At 45.2% G+C, this 15,988-nt stretch overlaps 1 protein-coding gene across 1 annotated transcript in view; it reads right to left on the bottom strand.

The window, feature by feature from the left end:
* Window positions 1-4: 4 nt before the first annotated feature.
* Window positions 5-15,988, bottom strand: part of LOC309390111 (dual specificity protein phosphatase 15-like) — a gene marked incomplete at its 3' end in the record, with an annotated part of 32,623 nt that continues 16,639 nt past the window's right edge. Inside the window, exon 6 of the mRNA XM_081949191.1 lies at window positions 5-200. Coding sequence (XP_081805317.1) covers window positions 5-200 — 196 coding nt within the window. The remainder of the gene's footprint in view (window positions 201-15,988) is intronic.

Below are 15,988 nucleotides of genomic sequence, written 5' to 3'. Positions count from 1 at the left end.
TCCTCTACGCCACCCGGGCCTTTGTTCTCCCATCCTGTCCGGGAAGCGCTGGCCCTGAGCTCGCCCAGCCCCGGCCCTGCCCCGTCTCCAGCTGCAGGGGCCAGGCCTCCTCGGAGGGATCTGGCTGGGATCCGCTGGGAGCTGTGGCCCCCCCCAGGGGCCTCTCTGGGTGCATTGGGCCAGGAGGACGGAGGGGGCGCCTGGTTGGGGATGAGGGCAGCAGGGGAGGGGGGGGGCTCTGGCTATCTGACTTTCTCCAGAAATGCCTTTAAAATTGGGTAATAATTTATGCTTCTGAAAGAGATTGTGCTTCCGTTTTTCTTTTCCTTTCTTCCTTCCTTTCCTCCCTCCCTCCTTCCTTCCTTTCTTCCATCCACATACCCATTCAGCCAACCAGCAAGGCAGCTAATCATCTTTCTTTCCTTCCTTCCTTCCTTCCATCCACCCATTTGTCCACCCACCCACCCACCCATCCATCCAATCTTCCTTCCTTCCTTCCTTCCTTCCTTCCTTCCTTCCTTCCTTCCTTCCTTCCTTCCACACCCATTCCTCCACACACCCACACACCCACCTATCCATCCATCCATCCAATATTCCTTCCTTCCTTCCACACACCCATTCCTCCACCGACCTATCCATCCATCCATTCAATCTTCCTTCCTTCCTTCCTTCCTTCCTTCCTTCCTTCCTTCCTTCCTTCCTTCCTTCCTTCCTTCCACACACCCATTCAGCCAGCCAGCCAGCTAATCAACTTTCTTTCCTTCCTTCCTTCCACCCACCTATCCATCCATCCATCCATCCAATCTTCCTTCCTTCCTTCCATCCATCCATCCATCCATCCATCCATCCATCCATCCAGTTGGTAAATTAATAACCCAGTTGTTAAGTGAATCTGGCTTCCCCACTGAAGATCGCAAATGGAGATCATGTGACCCCATGACACTGCGACCGTCATAAATGTGAGTCAGTTGCCAAGCGTCCGAATTTCAATCGCACGACCACAGGGATGTTGGAACGGTCCTAAGTGTGAAATATGGTTGTAAGTCCCTTTTCTCAGTGATGTTGTAACTTTGAACGGTCACTAAAGGAACTGGTTGTAAGTCCAGGACTTCCTGTGGTTTTGAATGTGGAGCCCTGCGGCTGGGATGCCCACACCCTACATGAATATAGAATATATAGAAGAACAGAGTTGGAAGGGACCTTGGAGGTCTTCTAGTCCAACCCCCTGCCTAGACAGGAAACCCTATACCGTTTCAGGCAAATGGCTATCCAACATCTTCTTAAAGACTTCCAGTGTTGGGGCATTCACAACTTCTGGAGGCAACTTCTGTTCCACTGGTTTAATTGTTCTAACTGTCAGGAAATTTCTCCTCCGTTCTAAGTTGCTTCTCTCCTTGATTAGTTTCCACCCATTGCTTCTTGTTCTGTCCACAGGTGCCTTGGAGAATAGCTTGACTCCCTCTTCTTTGTGGCAACCCCTGAGATATTGGAAGACTGCTATCATGTCTCCCCTAGTCCTTCTTTCTCTTAAGCTAAACATACCCAGTTCCTGCAACCGTTCTTCATATGTTTTAGTCTCCAGTCCCCTAATCATCTTTGTTGCTCTTCTCTGCACTCTTTCCAGAGTCTCCACATCTTTTCTACATCGTGGTGACCAAAACTGAATGCAGTGTCCCAAGTGTGGCCTTACCAAGGGATTGTAAAGTGGTATTAACCCTTCACGTGATCTTGATTCTCTCCCTCTGTTGATGCAGCCTAGAACTGTGTTGGCTTTTTTGGCAGCTGCTGTACACGGCTGGCTCCTATTTCAATGGTTGTCCACTAGGACTCCAAGATCCCTTTCACAGTTACTACTACTGAGCAAGGTACCACCTATACTGTACCTGTACAGTTTATGCGCTCATCCCCAAATCAGGGATTTTAATGCTCCTCCCTGTTTTTATTCCCTAATCAGCTCGGTGACAGCTTTGTTCACACTTTGTGTGTGTGTGTGTGTGTGTGTGTGTGTGTGATTGCGTGTGTATAAAAAGACAAGCACTCAGATTTTACCCAGGTGCTCCCTCCCACATCCTGGCAAATGAATATGCCACAGGGGAGGAGAACATCGAAAATACGATCGAATCTGCTGAAGGGGTGTGCAGATTCTTTTCCCCTCTTTCCCAAGGGATCCACAAGATCCTTGATCTCAACATTGCCCTCACGCTCAGATGTAGGGAAAGCTGGCATTTTTTGCCTGCAAAAACTGACAACCTGCCACAAGAGAGGGCAGCCCAAACTCAGCCAGAGGATAGAAGTCCCCGGGAGGACTCTCCCTCCATATGGGCCACCGATCCATGGATCGATCATTCAATCAATCAGAATAGAACTGGAAAGGGACATTGGAGGTCTTCTAGTCTAACCCCCTGCCCACAGTGAGACATTCCAGACAAATGGCCATCCAGTCTCTTCTTAAAAACCTCCAGTGATGGGGCATCCACAATTTCCAGTGGCAAGCCGTTCCACTGGTTAATTGTTCTCACTGTTAGGAAGTTTTTCCTCAATTCCACATTGCTTCTCTCCTTGATGAGTCTCCACCCACTGTTTTTGTCTTCTGGAGCTTTGGAGAATAGCTTGACCCCCTCTTCTTTGGGGCATCCCCTCAAATACCAGAATATTGCTATCATGTCCCACTCTAGTCCTTCTTTTCTTTAGATTGGCCAAAGCCGAAAGACAAAAAGAAAGAGAGAGAAAGAGAGGAGAGAGGGAGAGAGAGTAAGAGAAAGAGAAAGAAAGAGAAGAGAGGGAAAGACAAATACAAAGGGAGAGAGAGAAAGAAGAGTAAGACAGAAAGATAGGGGGGAAGAGAAAGAGAGAGAAAGAGAAGAAAAAGACAAATAGAAAGACAGGAGGTGATATAAAGAGAGAAAGACAGAAGGACAAGAAAAAAGAGAGAGGGAGAGAGAGAAAGAAAGAAAGAAAGAGAAAGACAGAAGGACAAGAGAAAAGAGAAGAGAATGAGAAAAAGAAAAAGAAAAAAGAAAAGAAAGAAAGAATGACAGAAGGACAAGAGAAAAGAGAAGAGAGTGGGAGAAAGAAAAAAGAATGAAAGAGAAAGAAAGAAAAGACAGGACAAGAGAAGAGAGGAGAGAGAGAAAGAAAAAAGAAAGAAAGAAAGAAAGAAAGAGGAAGACAGAAGAACAAGGGAGGAGAGAGAGAGGGAAAGAAAGAAAAGAAAGACAGACAGACAACAAGAGGAAGGAAGGAAGGAAGGAAGGAGGGAGGGAGAGATGGGAAGAGAGGGAGGAGAGAGGGAGGAAGAGAGTTAGGGAGGAGAATGGAAGGAAGGAGAAGGAAGGAAAATTGGATGGATGGATAGGTTGGTTGGTTGGTGGGTGGAAGGAAGGAAGGCAGGAAGGAAGGAAGAAAAGGAAAGAGGGAGGAAGAGAGTTAGGGAGGAGAGATGGAAGGAAGGGAGAGAGTGAGAGAGAAAGAAAGACTCTGGCTAGTGCTACATGCCTTCCCTCTCCTATAAACTTCTCCTGGCCTAAACCCATGGGACCTGCTTTACATATTTCATAATAAAATAAAATAAAATTTTCCAAGTCCTGAAATAATCAGATCATCTCGGCTAAAACAGCAACAAAGAAATAATGCAGGATGGAACCAGATGTCTGCTTGTCTGGTGGTCTCCTGGGAGCTTTTGAGCAAGACCAAAAAAAGGTCCTTTAGATCTGATATTCTGAATTTAGAGACTGTGGTTGCCCCCCCCTGCCCCCCGTTTCCCAGCCACCAAGATGCCTCAAATTCGCCCGGTCAGTTTGTAAATCTTCCAAACAGATGGCCACACCAGATCTTGTGGCACTGAGTCCCACAGGGGAATTGCATATAAGCAGAAGAAATCCATGTGGTGGACTCGGGATAAATAAAATAAAATAAAATAAATAATAATAATAATAAAATAAAATAATAATAAAATAAAATAAAATAAAATAAAATAAAATAATAAAGTAAAATAAAATAAAATAATAAAAAAATAAAAAAATATAAAATAATAAAATAATAAAATAATAAAATAATAAAATAATAAAATAATAAAATAATAAAATAATAAAATAATAAAATAAAATAAAATAATAAAATAAAATAAAATAAAAAAATAAAATAATAAAATAAAATAAAAAAATAAAAAAAATAATAAAATAATAAAATAAAATAAAATAAATAATAAAATAAAATAAAATAAAATAAAATAAAAAAATAAAATAAAATAAAATAAAATAAAATAAAATAAAATAAAATAAAATAAAATAATAAAATAAAATAAAATAAAATAAAATAAAATAAAATAAAATAAAATAAAATAAAATAATAAAATAAAATAATGAAAGGAAAGGAAAGGAAATAATGAAATAAGATAAAATTTTAAAAAAATGAAATGAAAAGAAAATGTCAGGGTAATGATGATTTAATAGCTGACCAGCTGCTGTATTAAGGCTGTAAACTGAGATGATGCCATGAGGATGAGTCAGCAGGGTTACTGCCACTTTAAGAAGTTGCATATATAACTGCCACTTTAAGAATCTGTATGTATGTGTATGTATGTATATATATATATATATTTATTTTCAGTATTTCTAGACCGCCCCCTCTCCCCGAAGGGACTCGGGGCGGTGTACAGGTGTGTCATTAAAACGAATACAAAAGACAAATATCCCATACCCTTAAAAACGAATTAAACCTCATACAACTGTACAAAAAGTAAAAATTAAAAATCAAATTAAAAACAACTAAAAGTATACCCCTAGAAAATTTTTAAAAATGCAGGCTTGAGGAACTAAAATTGGGAATTAGGAATTAGGCCAGGCCGGCTAGATTGAACAGGTGAGTCAGCATGGTTATTGCCACTTTAAGAAGCTGTATATATATATAACTGCCATTTAAGAAGTTGCATATATAACTGCCACTTTAAGAAACCAGATATATAAGGGAGGCCATGTGAGGGCGTCTGTCTCTCTCCTCGTGTATCTATCTCCATTGTAGTTGTCTGTGTAGAGTTGTAGACTGATTGATTGCCTTGTATTTGCCTGGCACGTGTATGTATGTATATATAAGTCCTGTATATAAACCACTGTTTGAAAGACAAAAACTCTGCGTCCCGTATTTTGCTCAATATGGTAGCCGTGCTGTGCGCGCTCCAACAGAAAAATCAGGGCCAGATTTATGTTTTAATTCAGAAGATCCTCAAAATGAAAACACAACAGAGTCTAGACATTCTTCTTTTGAAACTGTTGGATAAAGATATTGAAAAAAAAATGGAGGAAAATTATTGTTGTATCTGCCGACTGCAGCAAGAATCTCGTAGGCACGAAAATGAAAAGACGTGTCAACTCCCACGATGGAAGAAGGGATTGAAAAGAAGACGGAGCTGGCAGGAGACAGCAAAATTGACTGTTCTAATTAGGGGGGAAAAATGATTTCTAGCATCGCTTCCACTTGGATACGGCTTGCGTACTCTCTGCTCGAAAGAGGAGGGGGGATGGAATGAAAACTTTTGAGTTTTGATGATTAAAATAGGCGGTTGTTATAGAAATGGCTAGGAGGAGTCACTATTCTTAAAAAGTTGAGATTATAATTTTATTATGTAAGTTACTGCGAAAAAAATTGGGAAATCACTGCTCTTATTTATCTTTCCCTTTACCTATTTTCCCCATTGTCTTTACTTTCACTTGTACTTTATGTTAATATTTTTTAAAAAATAAAAACAATTAATAATAAAAAGTTCACTGTCTCTTAATCCCCCACTCTCAACATCTATTGGGCAATTCTAATTTAGTCAGCTTGCAGAAGGGAAGAGATATAATAGAATAGCAGAGTTGGAAGGGGCTTTGGAGGTCTTCTAGTCCAACCCCCTGCCTAGACAGGAAACCCTACACCATTTCAGACAAATGGCTATCCAACATCTTCTTAAAAACGTCCAGTGTTGGAGCATTCACAACTTCTGGAGGCAACTTCTGTTCCACTGATGAATTGTTCTAACTGTCAGGAAGTTTCTCCTCAGTTCTAAGTTGCTTCTCTCCTTGATTAGTTTCCACCCATTGCTTCTTGTCCTGCCCTCTGGAGAAGAATTTGACTCCCTCTTCTTTGTGGCAACCCCTGAGATATTGGAAGACTGATATCATGTCTCCCCTAGTCCTTCTTTTCATTAAACTAGACATTCCCAGTTCCTGCAACCGTTCTTCGTATGCTTTAGCCTCCAGTCCCCTCATCCTCTTTGTTGCTCTTCTCTGCACTCTTTCTAGAGAGAGAGATCAAAAGAAGAGAATATGCGTAGCCCAGGGTTGAGCTGTGGGGTCCTTTGCTGCTCTCTGAGCTTGGGTGCTTGGACGTTTCATTACCCAACTAGGGAACATCATCAGGACTAGAGGGAGTGGTGTTTGTGGAGAAGAGGAGGTGGAGGTGGTGGTGGTGGTGGTGGTGGTGGAGGAGGAGGAGGAGGAGGAAGACAATGACTTTGGGGTCCTTGGTGTTCTCTGAGCTTGGTTGTTTTCTTGCAGACATTTCATGACCCAACTATTTAACATCATCAGTACTAGGATGTTTGGGGTTTGTTCCCTGTTTATATACAAGGGGCTTGCCCTCTCAGTGTTGATGGGACAATTAAGGAACTACCAACATAGACAAACAATCAAACATTCAATAATGGCCTAATCAAGAAATCACCAAGAACATTAGACCAACACTGGCAGGACAAGGCACTGTATATAAACAGAGCAAACCCCAATCTCTCCTAGCACTGGTGATATCACCTAGTTCGGTAATGAAATGTCTGTAAGAGAACAACTAAGCTCAGAGAGGATCAAGGATCCCACAGTCCTCCTCCTCCTCTTCCTGTTGCAACTCCCCCTTCCTTCTAGCACTGATGATATTACCTAGTTGGGTCCTGAAAAGACTTCAAGAAATCAAGTAAGCTTAGAGAACCCCCAAGGAACTCTCAGTCCTTCTCTCCCTCCCTCCCTCCTCTTCCTCCTCCCTCTTCCTCCTCTTGAAACCCCCCTTCCTTCTAGCACTGATGATGTTACCTAGTTGGGTCATGAAACGTCTGCCAGAAAACCACCAAGCTCAGAAAGCATCCCACAGTCTTCCTCTTCCTCCTCCCTCCTCCTCACCCACTCTGCAAAACTCCCACCCTTGAAGCACTGATGATATTACCTAGTTGGGTCATGAAACGTTTGCGAGGAAACACAACCCGGTGCAGAAAAAGCACCATGCAACACCCACCCACCCCCGCGGAAAAGGAGTGGAAATCAGCAAGAGGAGGGGGGGGATAATAAAAGACTCAGGCCCAGGAGGCAGTTTTTATTGAAATGAATTTATTATCATGTTGCAGCAGAATTAAAAATATACAAAAAGTTTGTGGTATACAAAAGACTCTTGATAACAGGACTTGGCTGCGTCTCCCCTCTCGCACGGCTGCACAGAGAGCGCACAGAAGGCTTGGTCAGATCTATGTGCGGTACGGGGAGGGCAAGATCCCAGACCCTGGAGGGAGGGGTCCCAAGGGGGGCAGGATTTGTGGGGCCTGGGGGAAATAAACAGAGAAATGCCCGGCTGCCCTTCACTCAATCCAGCGTACCTCAAAGCAGCCAGCCAAGTCAAGCAGGATTCTTGGCCATTTTGGGGGGGGTGTTCTCTTCTCTAGACCACCCCTTCCCCATCCTGACTACAACTTCCATGATCCCCTCCCAACCCTTTGGGTAGGCTTGATATGCAATTGTAATCCTCGACTTACGACCATCATCACGGTCGTCAGTCCTTGCGATCGTAAGCCGAGTCATTCTGTGTTCAGTTTGGAAGTTACGATTGCTTCTCACGACGGACGTTATGTGAATCCATTCCCCCTCCCCCTCCCATGGGCGTTTGTTTGGGGTGGTTTGTTTTTTTTTTGCCAGAAAGTGGAAATCAAACTCTGGGAAAAGGTCCCAAAACGTCGTAAATTGCAGTCACGACATTGAAAAATCCGCACCCAAAATGTGATCTCGTGATACCCCGCTGTCATCCTTCCCCAAAATGGGTTCTGAGTAGTTCTGGGAGATCCGTCATAACTTGGTACATTCATTAAATGGCCGGTCGTAAGTCGAGAACTACTTGTATGTTGTTACAGAGAGCAGCTACAATTGTGTTTCGCAATTCCGACCCCTTTAAGAGTGCTGGACTTCAACTCCCAGGATTCAGAGCTGGCTGGGGAATTCTGGGAGTTGAAGTCCAGGCCTCTTAAAGCGGCCGAGATCGAAAAGAATTGAGTTACCGGCCTAAGTCAGAAAGTTACCATCCTGTGTGCCCACCTCCTTTTCTTTTAAACCAGGGGTGTCCAAACTTAGGAACTTTAAGACTTGTGGACTTCAACTCCCAGAATTCCCCAGCCAGCATAGCTTGGACACCCCTGGTTTAAACCGATAAGCGTGCCCACCCTATTCCCAGTTGATACCAGTACGCCACAACTCCCAGGATGCCAACCGTTGCAGCTATGGTGTGTGTATATGGAGGCCTTGAGTCACCCAGACACTTTCAACACGATTCGAGTTTTAAAAAATCCAGCTTTTTGTTCAGCGTAGTAGGACGGGAGTTGTGTTACTCCGATTTTCCATGGCATGGGGGAGCTTAGAAGAGGGTCTCCAACCACCTCCTCATCTTGGCCAGGGTCTAAGCTAGCATCTTGCCCCTTCCCTGTTGAGCTGGACCACAACACAACACACAACCGCACTGCCCCCTTCGCAAATACGCTAGCCAACTTTCCTGCCCCCCAGGAAAGGGTTGCAGGTGGAAGTAACGGAACAGCACGACGAAATGAGACGCCCACCACAGCTTCCATAATCCCCTGACCGTCGGACTACAACTCCCATGGTGCCCATCCAAGCCAGCCCAACGGCGCCAGGATGAGAGGAGACAGTTGTGAGCCTTTGGGTACGGATCTCTATCGTCCCTCAAAGCTGCGTGCCTATAGGTTGTCCTCGCCCTACAACCACAACTGAGCACGGCATTTCTGCCGCTAAGCGAGACAGTTGAGTGAATTTCTCTCCCCCTCCCCCATTTGATGACTTTTCTTGCCACGGTTGCTAAGTGAACTCCTGCAGTGGGTAGGGGAGTAATGCGGTCGTTAAGCAAATCCGGCTTCCCCGTTGACTTCGCTGGTCGCAAGCTCGCAAAAAGGGGGCCGCTTGACCACCAGGATTGTTGCGACCGTCATAAATATGAGTCAGTTGCCAAGCGTCTGGATTTGGATCAGGTGACCCTGGGGAGGTCGCAACGGTCGTAAGAGTGAAAAACGGCCATAGGTTCCTTTTTTTCAGCGGCGCGGTAACTGCGAACGGTCGCTAAACGAATGTTTGTAAGTCAAGGACCACCGGTATAGGGGAAATGGACAGCTAAGGATGGAGTGGGGGGAGAGGGGGGAATAGCGGTGGGCTTCACATTTTGTTACCACCGGTTTGCGGGGGCATGTGTGCCTTCCATTCATGCGCCTTGCATGCGCCTTGCCAGCGCAGGCGCCTTCCGCACATGTACCCGGCCCAGTGGTGGATTTGAATTTATTTTACTACCAGTTTGCTCGTGCGATGTTTCTGCGCATGCAGAAGCATCCAGGTGGGTGGGCAGACTCCCCCCACCCCGCTGCCATTACCGGTGCCAAACCAGCAGAAACTCACCTCTGACCCGGCTTCAAAAATGTGCCCGCGATTTCCACTGCTGGTTGGGGTGACCTGGTACGAACCGCCTGAATTCCACCTCTGGGGGGGGAAGGTTTCTCTGCCGTTGCTCTGAGGGCCTTGCAAAGGTTGTGAGCACTTGCAGCCCCCAAATCTAGACAAGGGTGGGCCAAAGGCAGAGATTGGACCTCTTTAAGAGGTGGGGGGGAGGTATGGTTAACATGGTGGGGGGGGGGGCTGGGCTTCTGCTCTTAACGCTTACAAAGAGCCCCTCCCCAAAGAGGGTTTTGATGTACTGCAAAGCAGGATCTGAATTTCCTGCACGGAGAGAAGGCAGCTCCCCCCAGCCCTTCACACTCTCTTCTTTCCCCACTAACCAGGCCTCACTGTCCATTTTGGAACCCTTGGCACCTTCCAGAAGGGTGGACTGCAACTCCCAGAATTCCCCAGCCAGCACCTGCTGCCATGATCAGGATATTTTGTGAATTAATAGATTGATTGATTGCTAAACTTCTATGCCACCCAACTCGCCATGGTGACTCTGACTCTATTTTGTTGCTCTAAGAAATAATGGCCTGCCTTTCCTCCTCCCTCCCTCCTTTTCTTCCTTCCTCCTTCCCTTCTTTCCTTCCCCTTCTTCTTTGCCCTTTCCTTTCTTCCTTCCCTTTTTTCTTTTCTTCCTTCTTTCCTCCCCCTTCCTCCTTTTCCTTCCTTCCTTCTTTCCCTCCTCCCTTTTTTTCCTTCCCATTCTTCTTTGCACTTTCCTTTCCCCCCTTTTTCCTTTCCTTCCCTTCTCCCTCCCTCCTTTTTTCCCTCTATTCCTCCCTCCCTTCTTCTTTGCCCTTTCCTTTCTTCTTTGCCCTTTCCTTTCTTCCTTCCCTTTTTCTTTTCTTCCTTCTTTCCTTCCCCTTCTTCCCCTTTTCCTTCTTTCCCTCCTCCCTTTTTCCCTTCCCCTTCTTTTTTGCACTTTCTTTTTCCCCTTTTTCCTTTCCTTCCCTTCCCACCTTCCTTTTTTTCCTTCCTCTATTCCTCCCTCCCTTCTTTCCTTCCCCTTCTTCTTTGCCCTTTCTTTTGTTCCTTCCCTTCCCTTTTTTCTTTCGTTTCCTCCCTCCCTTCTTTCCTTCCCCTTCTTTCCCTTTTCCTTCCTTCTTCCCCTCCCTCCCTCCCTTCTTTCTTTCCCCTTCTTCTTTGCCTTTTCTTTTCCTTTCTTCCCCTCTCTTCTTTTCTTCCCTTCCTTCCTTCCTTTTATAAAATGTTTTGCCAAATGCTTGAAAACCTGGATGTCAGCCTTTTTTTTAAAAAAAATCTCCAATGCTTTCCCTGTTTGGAAAAAAATGCATTATCAACATCATCATCATCGTCATCAAACATCAGATCAGAACGTCTGCTGTTGCTCTCTACAATTTCTCCCTGGGTTTAATTTCTGCCTGGCCGAATTTCAGAGTCCGTTCTCTGCACCGTCTTCTCCGGGGGCTGGAAGAGATACGACAGCTAAGAAGGCTCCCTGATGGATCATCAGATGCTGAAGCAAGATGGTAGAAGCCCACCCCACCCCCACCCCTTCCCCCAGGGATGCTGGCAGAATCCAGGGACAGCTGCCATCCACCTTGGCCGCCACGCAGAGACAGATGGCAGGGCCCCCAAATATGCCGCTGACGACACAATCCCTCTGTTCGCGGCTTCCTTCCAGAGGCCCACACGGATGGTGGCTTATTGTCCCGGCGGTTTGAGACAAAGAAAGGCTTGGTCCTGAGGAAGCAGACAGGTGGCTGAGATGGTGGCCTGGCCCTCCGTCTGCTGACCTTCAGGCCCAGCTTGGGCTGAATGGCTCCTTGAAATATCAGCCAGCTGTCAAAAAAGCCAATGCAATCCTAAATTGCACTAACAGAGGGATTGAATCAAGATCAAGGGAGGTGCTAATACCACTCTGTAAAGCCCTAGTAAGGCCACACCTGGAATCCTGCATCCAGTTTTGGTCACCACACTATAACAAAAGATGTGGAGACTCTAGAAAGAATGCAAAGAAGAGCAACCAGGATGATGAGGGGACTGGAGGCTCAAACACATGAAGAACGGTTGCAGGAACTGGGCCTGGCTAGTCTAGGAAAGAGAAGGACCAGGGGAGACAGGAAAGCAGTTTTCCAGTATCTGAGGGGATGCCCCAAAGAAGAGGGGAGCAGAAGTAAAGTCTTAACACTTAGGCAAGACTACACGTAGGCAAACTACACATATTGACTGGGTGAAACCAGGCTTCATAGCAGTGACTGTGAGAGGGATCTTGGAGTCTTAGTGGACAACCAGCTAAATAGGAGCCAGCCATGGATTGCAGCTGTCAAAAAAGCCAATGCAAGCCTAAACTGCATTAGCAGAGGGATACAATCAAGATCAAGGGAGGTACTAATACCAGTCTACAAAGCCTTAGTAAGGGCACTCCTAGAATCCTGCATCCAGTTTTGGTCACCACAGTATGAAAAAGATGTGGAGACTCTAGAAAGAGTGCAGAGAAGAGCAACAAAGATGATTAGGGGACTGGAGACTAAAACATATGAAGAACAGTTGCAGGAACTGGGTATGTCTAGTTTAATGAAAAGAAGAACTAGGGGAGACATGATAGCAGTCTTCCAATATCTCAGGGGCTGCCCCAAAGAAGAGGGAGTCAAACTATTCTCCAAGGCCCCTGAGTGTGAAGGATCAGATGATGAAATGTGTGTCCAGGTGAGGTCCTGGGGATCAGAGGGAGGGTCATATGTGGAGATTGCACCCAGGTGTGGGTGGAATGGACAGGAGAGGGAGGAATATGAATTCTGATAAAAAAACATTTTCTCTTGTCTTCATTTCTTTGCCTTGGCAATTAAGGGATTTGCTCCAGGGGTGAAATCCGCCCAATTCAGCCGGGTTCAGTGAAACCAGTTGGGACGATTTTCCTTGATTCTGCGAACCAATAGTAAAAAAAAAAAAAAAGCTTTTTAAAAAGCTTTTTAAAGCAGCTTTAAAGCAGTTTGCCTGAATCAACAGGGGAAAAAATGCTTTAAAAAAAGCTGCCCATGAAAAAAAATTGGCCACGGCCCACCCAGTCACATGACGCTCTCCCACCAAAAAGCCACAGCCACAGAACTGGGGGTGGGGGGTGAATTAGATTTCACCACTGCTTTGCTCCTTCCTGCCTCTCTCACCAGAGAGGGAGGTGGGGGATTGGAGGGAGTGGGGGGGTTGCTGCTTCAGACAAAAGTTTTAAACTGCTTTTACTTTTCTCTTGGAAGGAGAGTGGGTCGCGGGGGAGCAGCCTCCTTTAAAACGGTTTGTTCTTTTATTCTGCTCTGCAATAGGAAGGGGGGCGGGTGGGGGCTGCACATTAACAGCGAGACAGAAGTTAGCACCCTAAAACCACTAGCCAGGATGTTAGGAACAAGAATAGCTTGTTTATAAGAAAACCTCCAAACCCACATAGAGGTGGCACGTTTTGCAAGATACCTGGGGTGAAAAACAGGTGGAGTGACATTTACCTATTTAGCATAACAAACCTAAAGGTTTAGGAGGCTGAAATCCAAATAACCAATCCATATTATCGGTTATGCGTGCATTATTAGGGGAAGGGCAAAGGGTTGAAGGCAACCATCCCTTGGCTATAAAAACCGCTGTAAGATTCTAATTTTGGCCCCTTTGTCAGCTTTTCAAACAGGGGTCCTTATATCTTGGTACCAAAATATAATTTTGTACCACCCCTTGTGTCCGGTGACTTATTGGCTTCGACACCAAACAAGAGTCCAATTTTGGGGACAACAAAGGCATAACAAGAAGCAATGGGTGGAAACTAATCAGGGAGGGAAGCAACCTAAAACTAAAGAGCAACTTCCTGACGGTTAAAACCATCGCCTGAGGCTTTTAAAGAAGAGATTGGACAAGCATTGGTCTGGAATGGTATCGGGTCCCCTGATCGAGCAGAGGGTGGGACTAGAAGACCTCCAAGGTCCCTTCCAACTCTGTTATTCTGTTAAGGAAAGAAGCAACCTAGAACAAGGATAAATTTTCTAACAGTGAGAATATTTGATCAGTGGGGCAGCTTGCCTCCAGAAGTTGTGGGGACTCCGTCACTGGAAGTTTTCAAGCATCCACGACTTCCAGAGGCAAGCAGTTCCACTGGTTAATTTTTCTCACTGTTAGGAAGTTTCTCCTTAATTCCAGGTTGCTTCTCTCTTTGGTTAGTTTCCATCCGTTGCTTCTTGTCCTGCCTTCTGGTGCTTTGGAAATTAAGTTGACCCCCAGTTCTTTGGGGCAGCCCCTCAAATACCGGAATCCTGCTATCGTGTCCCTCCTAGTCCTTCTTTTCTCTCGACTAGCCAAACCCAAATCCTGCAACCGTCCTTCGTATGTTTTAGTCTCCAGGCCTTTAATCCTCTTAGTTGCTCTTCTCTGCACTTTTTCCAAAGTCTCAACATCTCTTTTGCAATGTGGGGACCAAAACTGCATGCCGTATTCCAGGTGTGGCCTTACTAAGGCTTTACAAAGCAGTACTAATACTTCACGTGATTTTGATTCTATGCCTCTGTTTATGCAACCAAGGATCATATTAGCTTTTTTGGCTGCTGCTCTTCTTTCTCTTTTTCTTTCTTTCTTTCTTTTTCTTTCTTTCTTTCTTTCTTTCTTTCTTTCTTTCTTTCTTTCTTTCTTTCTTTCTTTCTCATTCTCCTCCTTCTTCCTCTTCTTCTTCTTCTCCCTCCCTCTCTTTCTTTTTGGCTGCTCGGTTGCTCTTTTCTGAACTTTTTCCAAAGTCTATCAACATATTTTTTGTAACGTGGTGATCAAAACTGGATGCAGGATTCCAGGTGTGGCCTTACTAAGGCTTTATAAAGCAGTAGTAATACTTCATGTGATATTGATTCTATGCCTCTGTTTATACAATCACGGATCATATTAGCTTTTTTGGCTGTTGCCACATGGCTGGCTCCTGTTTAAGAGATTGTCCACCAAGACTCCAAAATCCCTCTCACAGTGACTGTTTTTGAGCCAGGTTTCGCCTCATCCGTACTTGTACCTTCGGGGGAACGAGATTCACTTAACAACCGTGTTCCTGCTCAGGTGCCAAAACTTTGCTTTTCTCCACCTTAAACTTCCTGTTGTTGGATAGGGCCCATTGTTCAAGTCTGCCAAGATATTTTTTGGATCCTAAGCTTATCTTCTGGATCCTGCCATCTTAGTGTCATCTGCAAATTTAATCCCCCAGGTACCTTCCAAAGTTGCAAATCTATTGTGCTCCTGCCTTTTTATAATCCCAATTCATAAGAATTGGAAGGGACCATGGAGGTCTTATAGTCTAACCCGTAGCTGGAGCAGGGAACCCTATAACATTTCAGACAAATGTTTATCCAGTCTCTTTTTCAAAACCTTCAGCGATGGAGCAACTTACACCTTTTGGAGGCTGGCTGCTCCTTTGGTTGATGATTGCTCCATCGTGCTTCCATTAACTCCATTGAGGAAGGGAAGGTGGAAACGAGAGGAGAGAGGAAGGATGGATAGGCGGACACCACCATCGCTTCCAGCTGTTCCTTCCTTCTTCTTGCCTGTTGGAAGGAGGAGGCTCTTTTAAAAAGGATTTAAAAAGTTCTATTTTAAAGGTATCTCACCCTGGTCGATCACACCTTCCATCCATCTTCTCGCTCTTCCGGTGGCTGTCTCAGCTTCGTAGCGGCTTGCAATGGCTGCTTTCCCAACTGTCTGTTTAGGGAGCTTTCTCCAGATCCATCAGGGAGTTTGCAGGCTCCCTGAGACCAGTGGAGTGTCCTCCCCTCTATTACTGCCTCTACGGGGCCTTTTAGATCTGATTAGGGTCCCCTGGCAGCTGGGATATCGATGATCCCACAGAGCTTCCCGTGGGATGCCTTGTCTCGCCACAACGTCAGCCTTGCCCTCAAATTCCAGAAGTCTTTTTAGTTGCCAAAGTTGGAGACTCCTGCTCTATAACATGTTCTCAGCCTCCAGTCTCCATCACTATTTCATTACAACGCAAGGTCGTCCTCAACTTACAACCATTCATTTAGGGACCGTTCGCAGTTAAAACATTGAAGAAAAAGAGGGAGATACGGCCGTTTTTCACACTTAACAACCATTACAGCATTCCCATGGTCACATAATCCGGACACTTGGCTACTGGCTAGTATTTGTGACAGTTGAAGATCCCGTTTTGCGACCTTCTGACAAGCAACGTCAATAGGGCAAGTGAGATTCATTTAACAACCATGTGACTCACTTAACAATTGGAGCGACTCACTTAACAAAAAAGATTATAAAACGGAGCAAAAGTCACTCTCGCT

Source organism: Natrix helvetica (genome assembly GCF_964273705.1).
Source record: "Natrix helvetica genome assembly, chromosome: 3".
Classification (NCBI taxonomy): domain Eukaryota; kingdom Metazoa; phylum Chordata; class Lepidosauria; order Squamata; family Natricidae; genus Natrix; species Natrix helvetica.
Note: the sequence above shows the minus strand (reverse complement) of the source record. Positions and strands in the feature narration are given on the sequence as shown.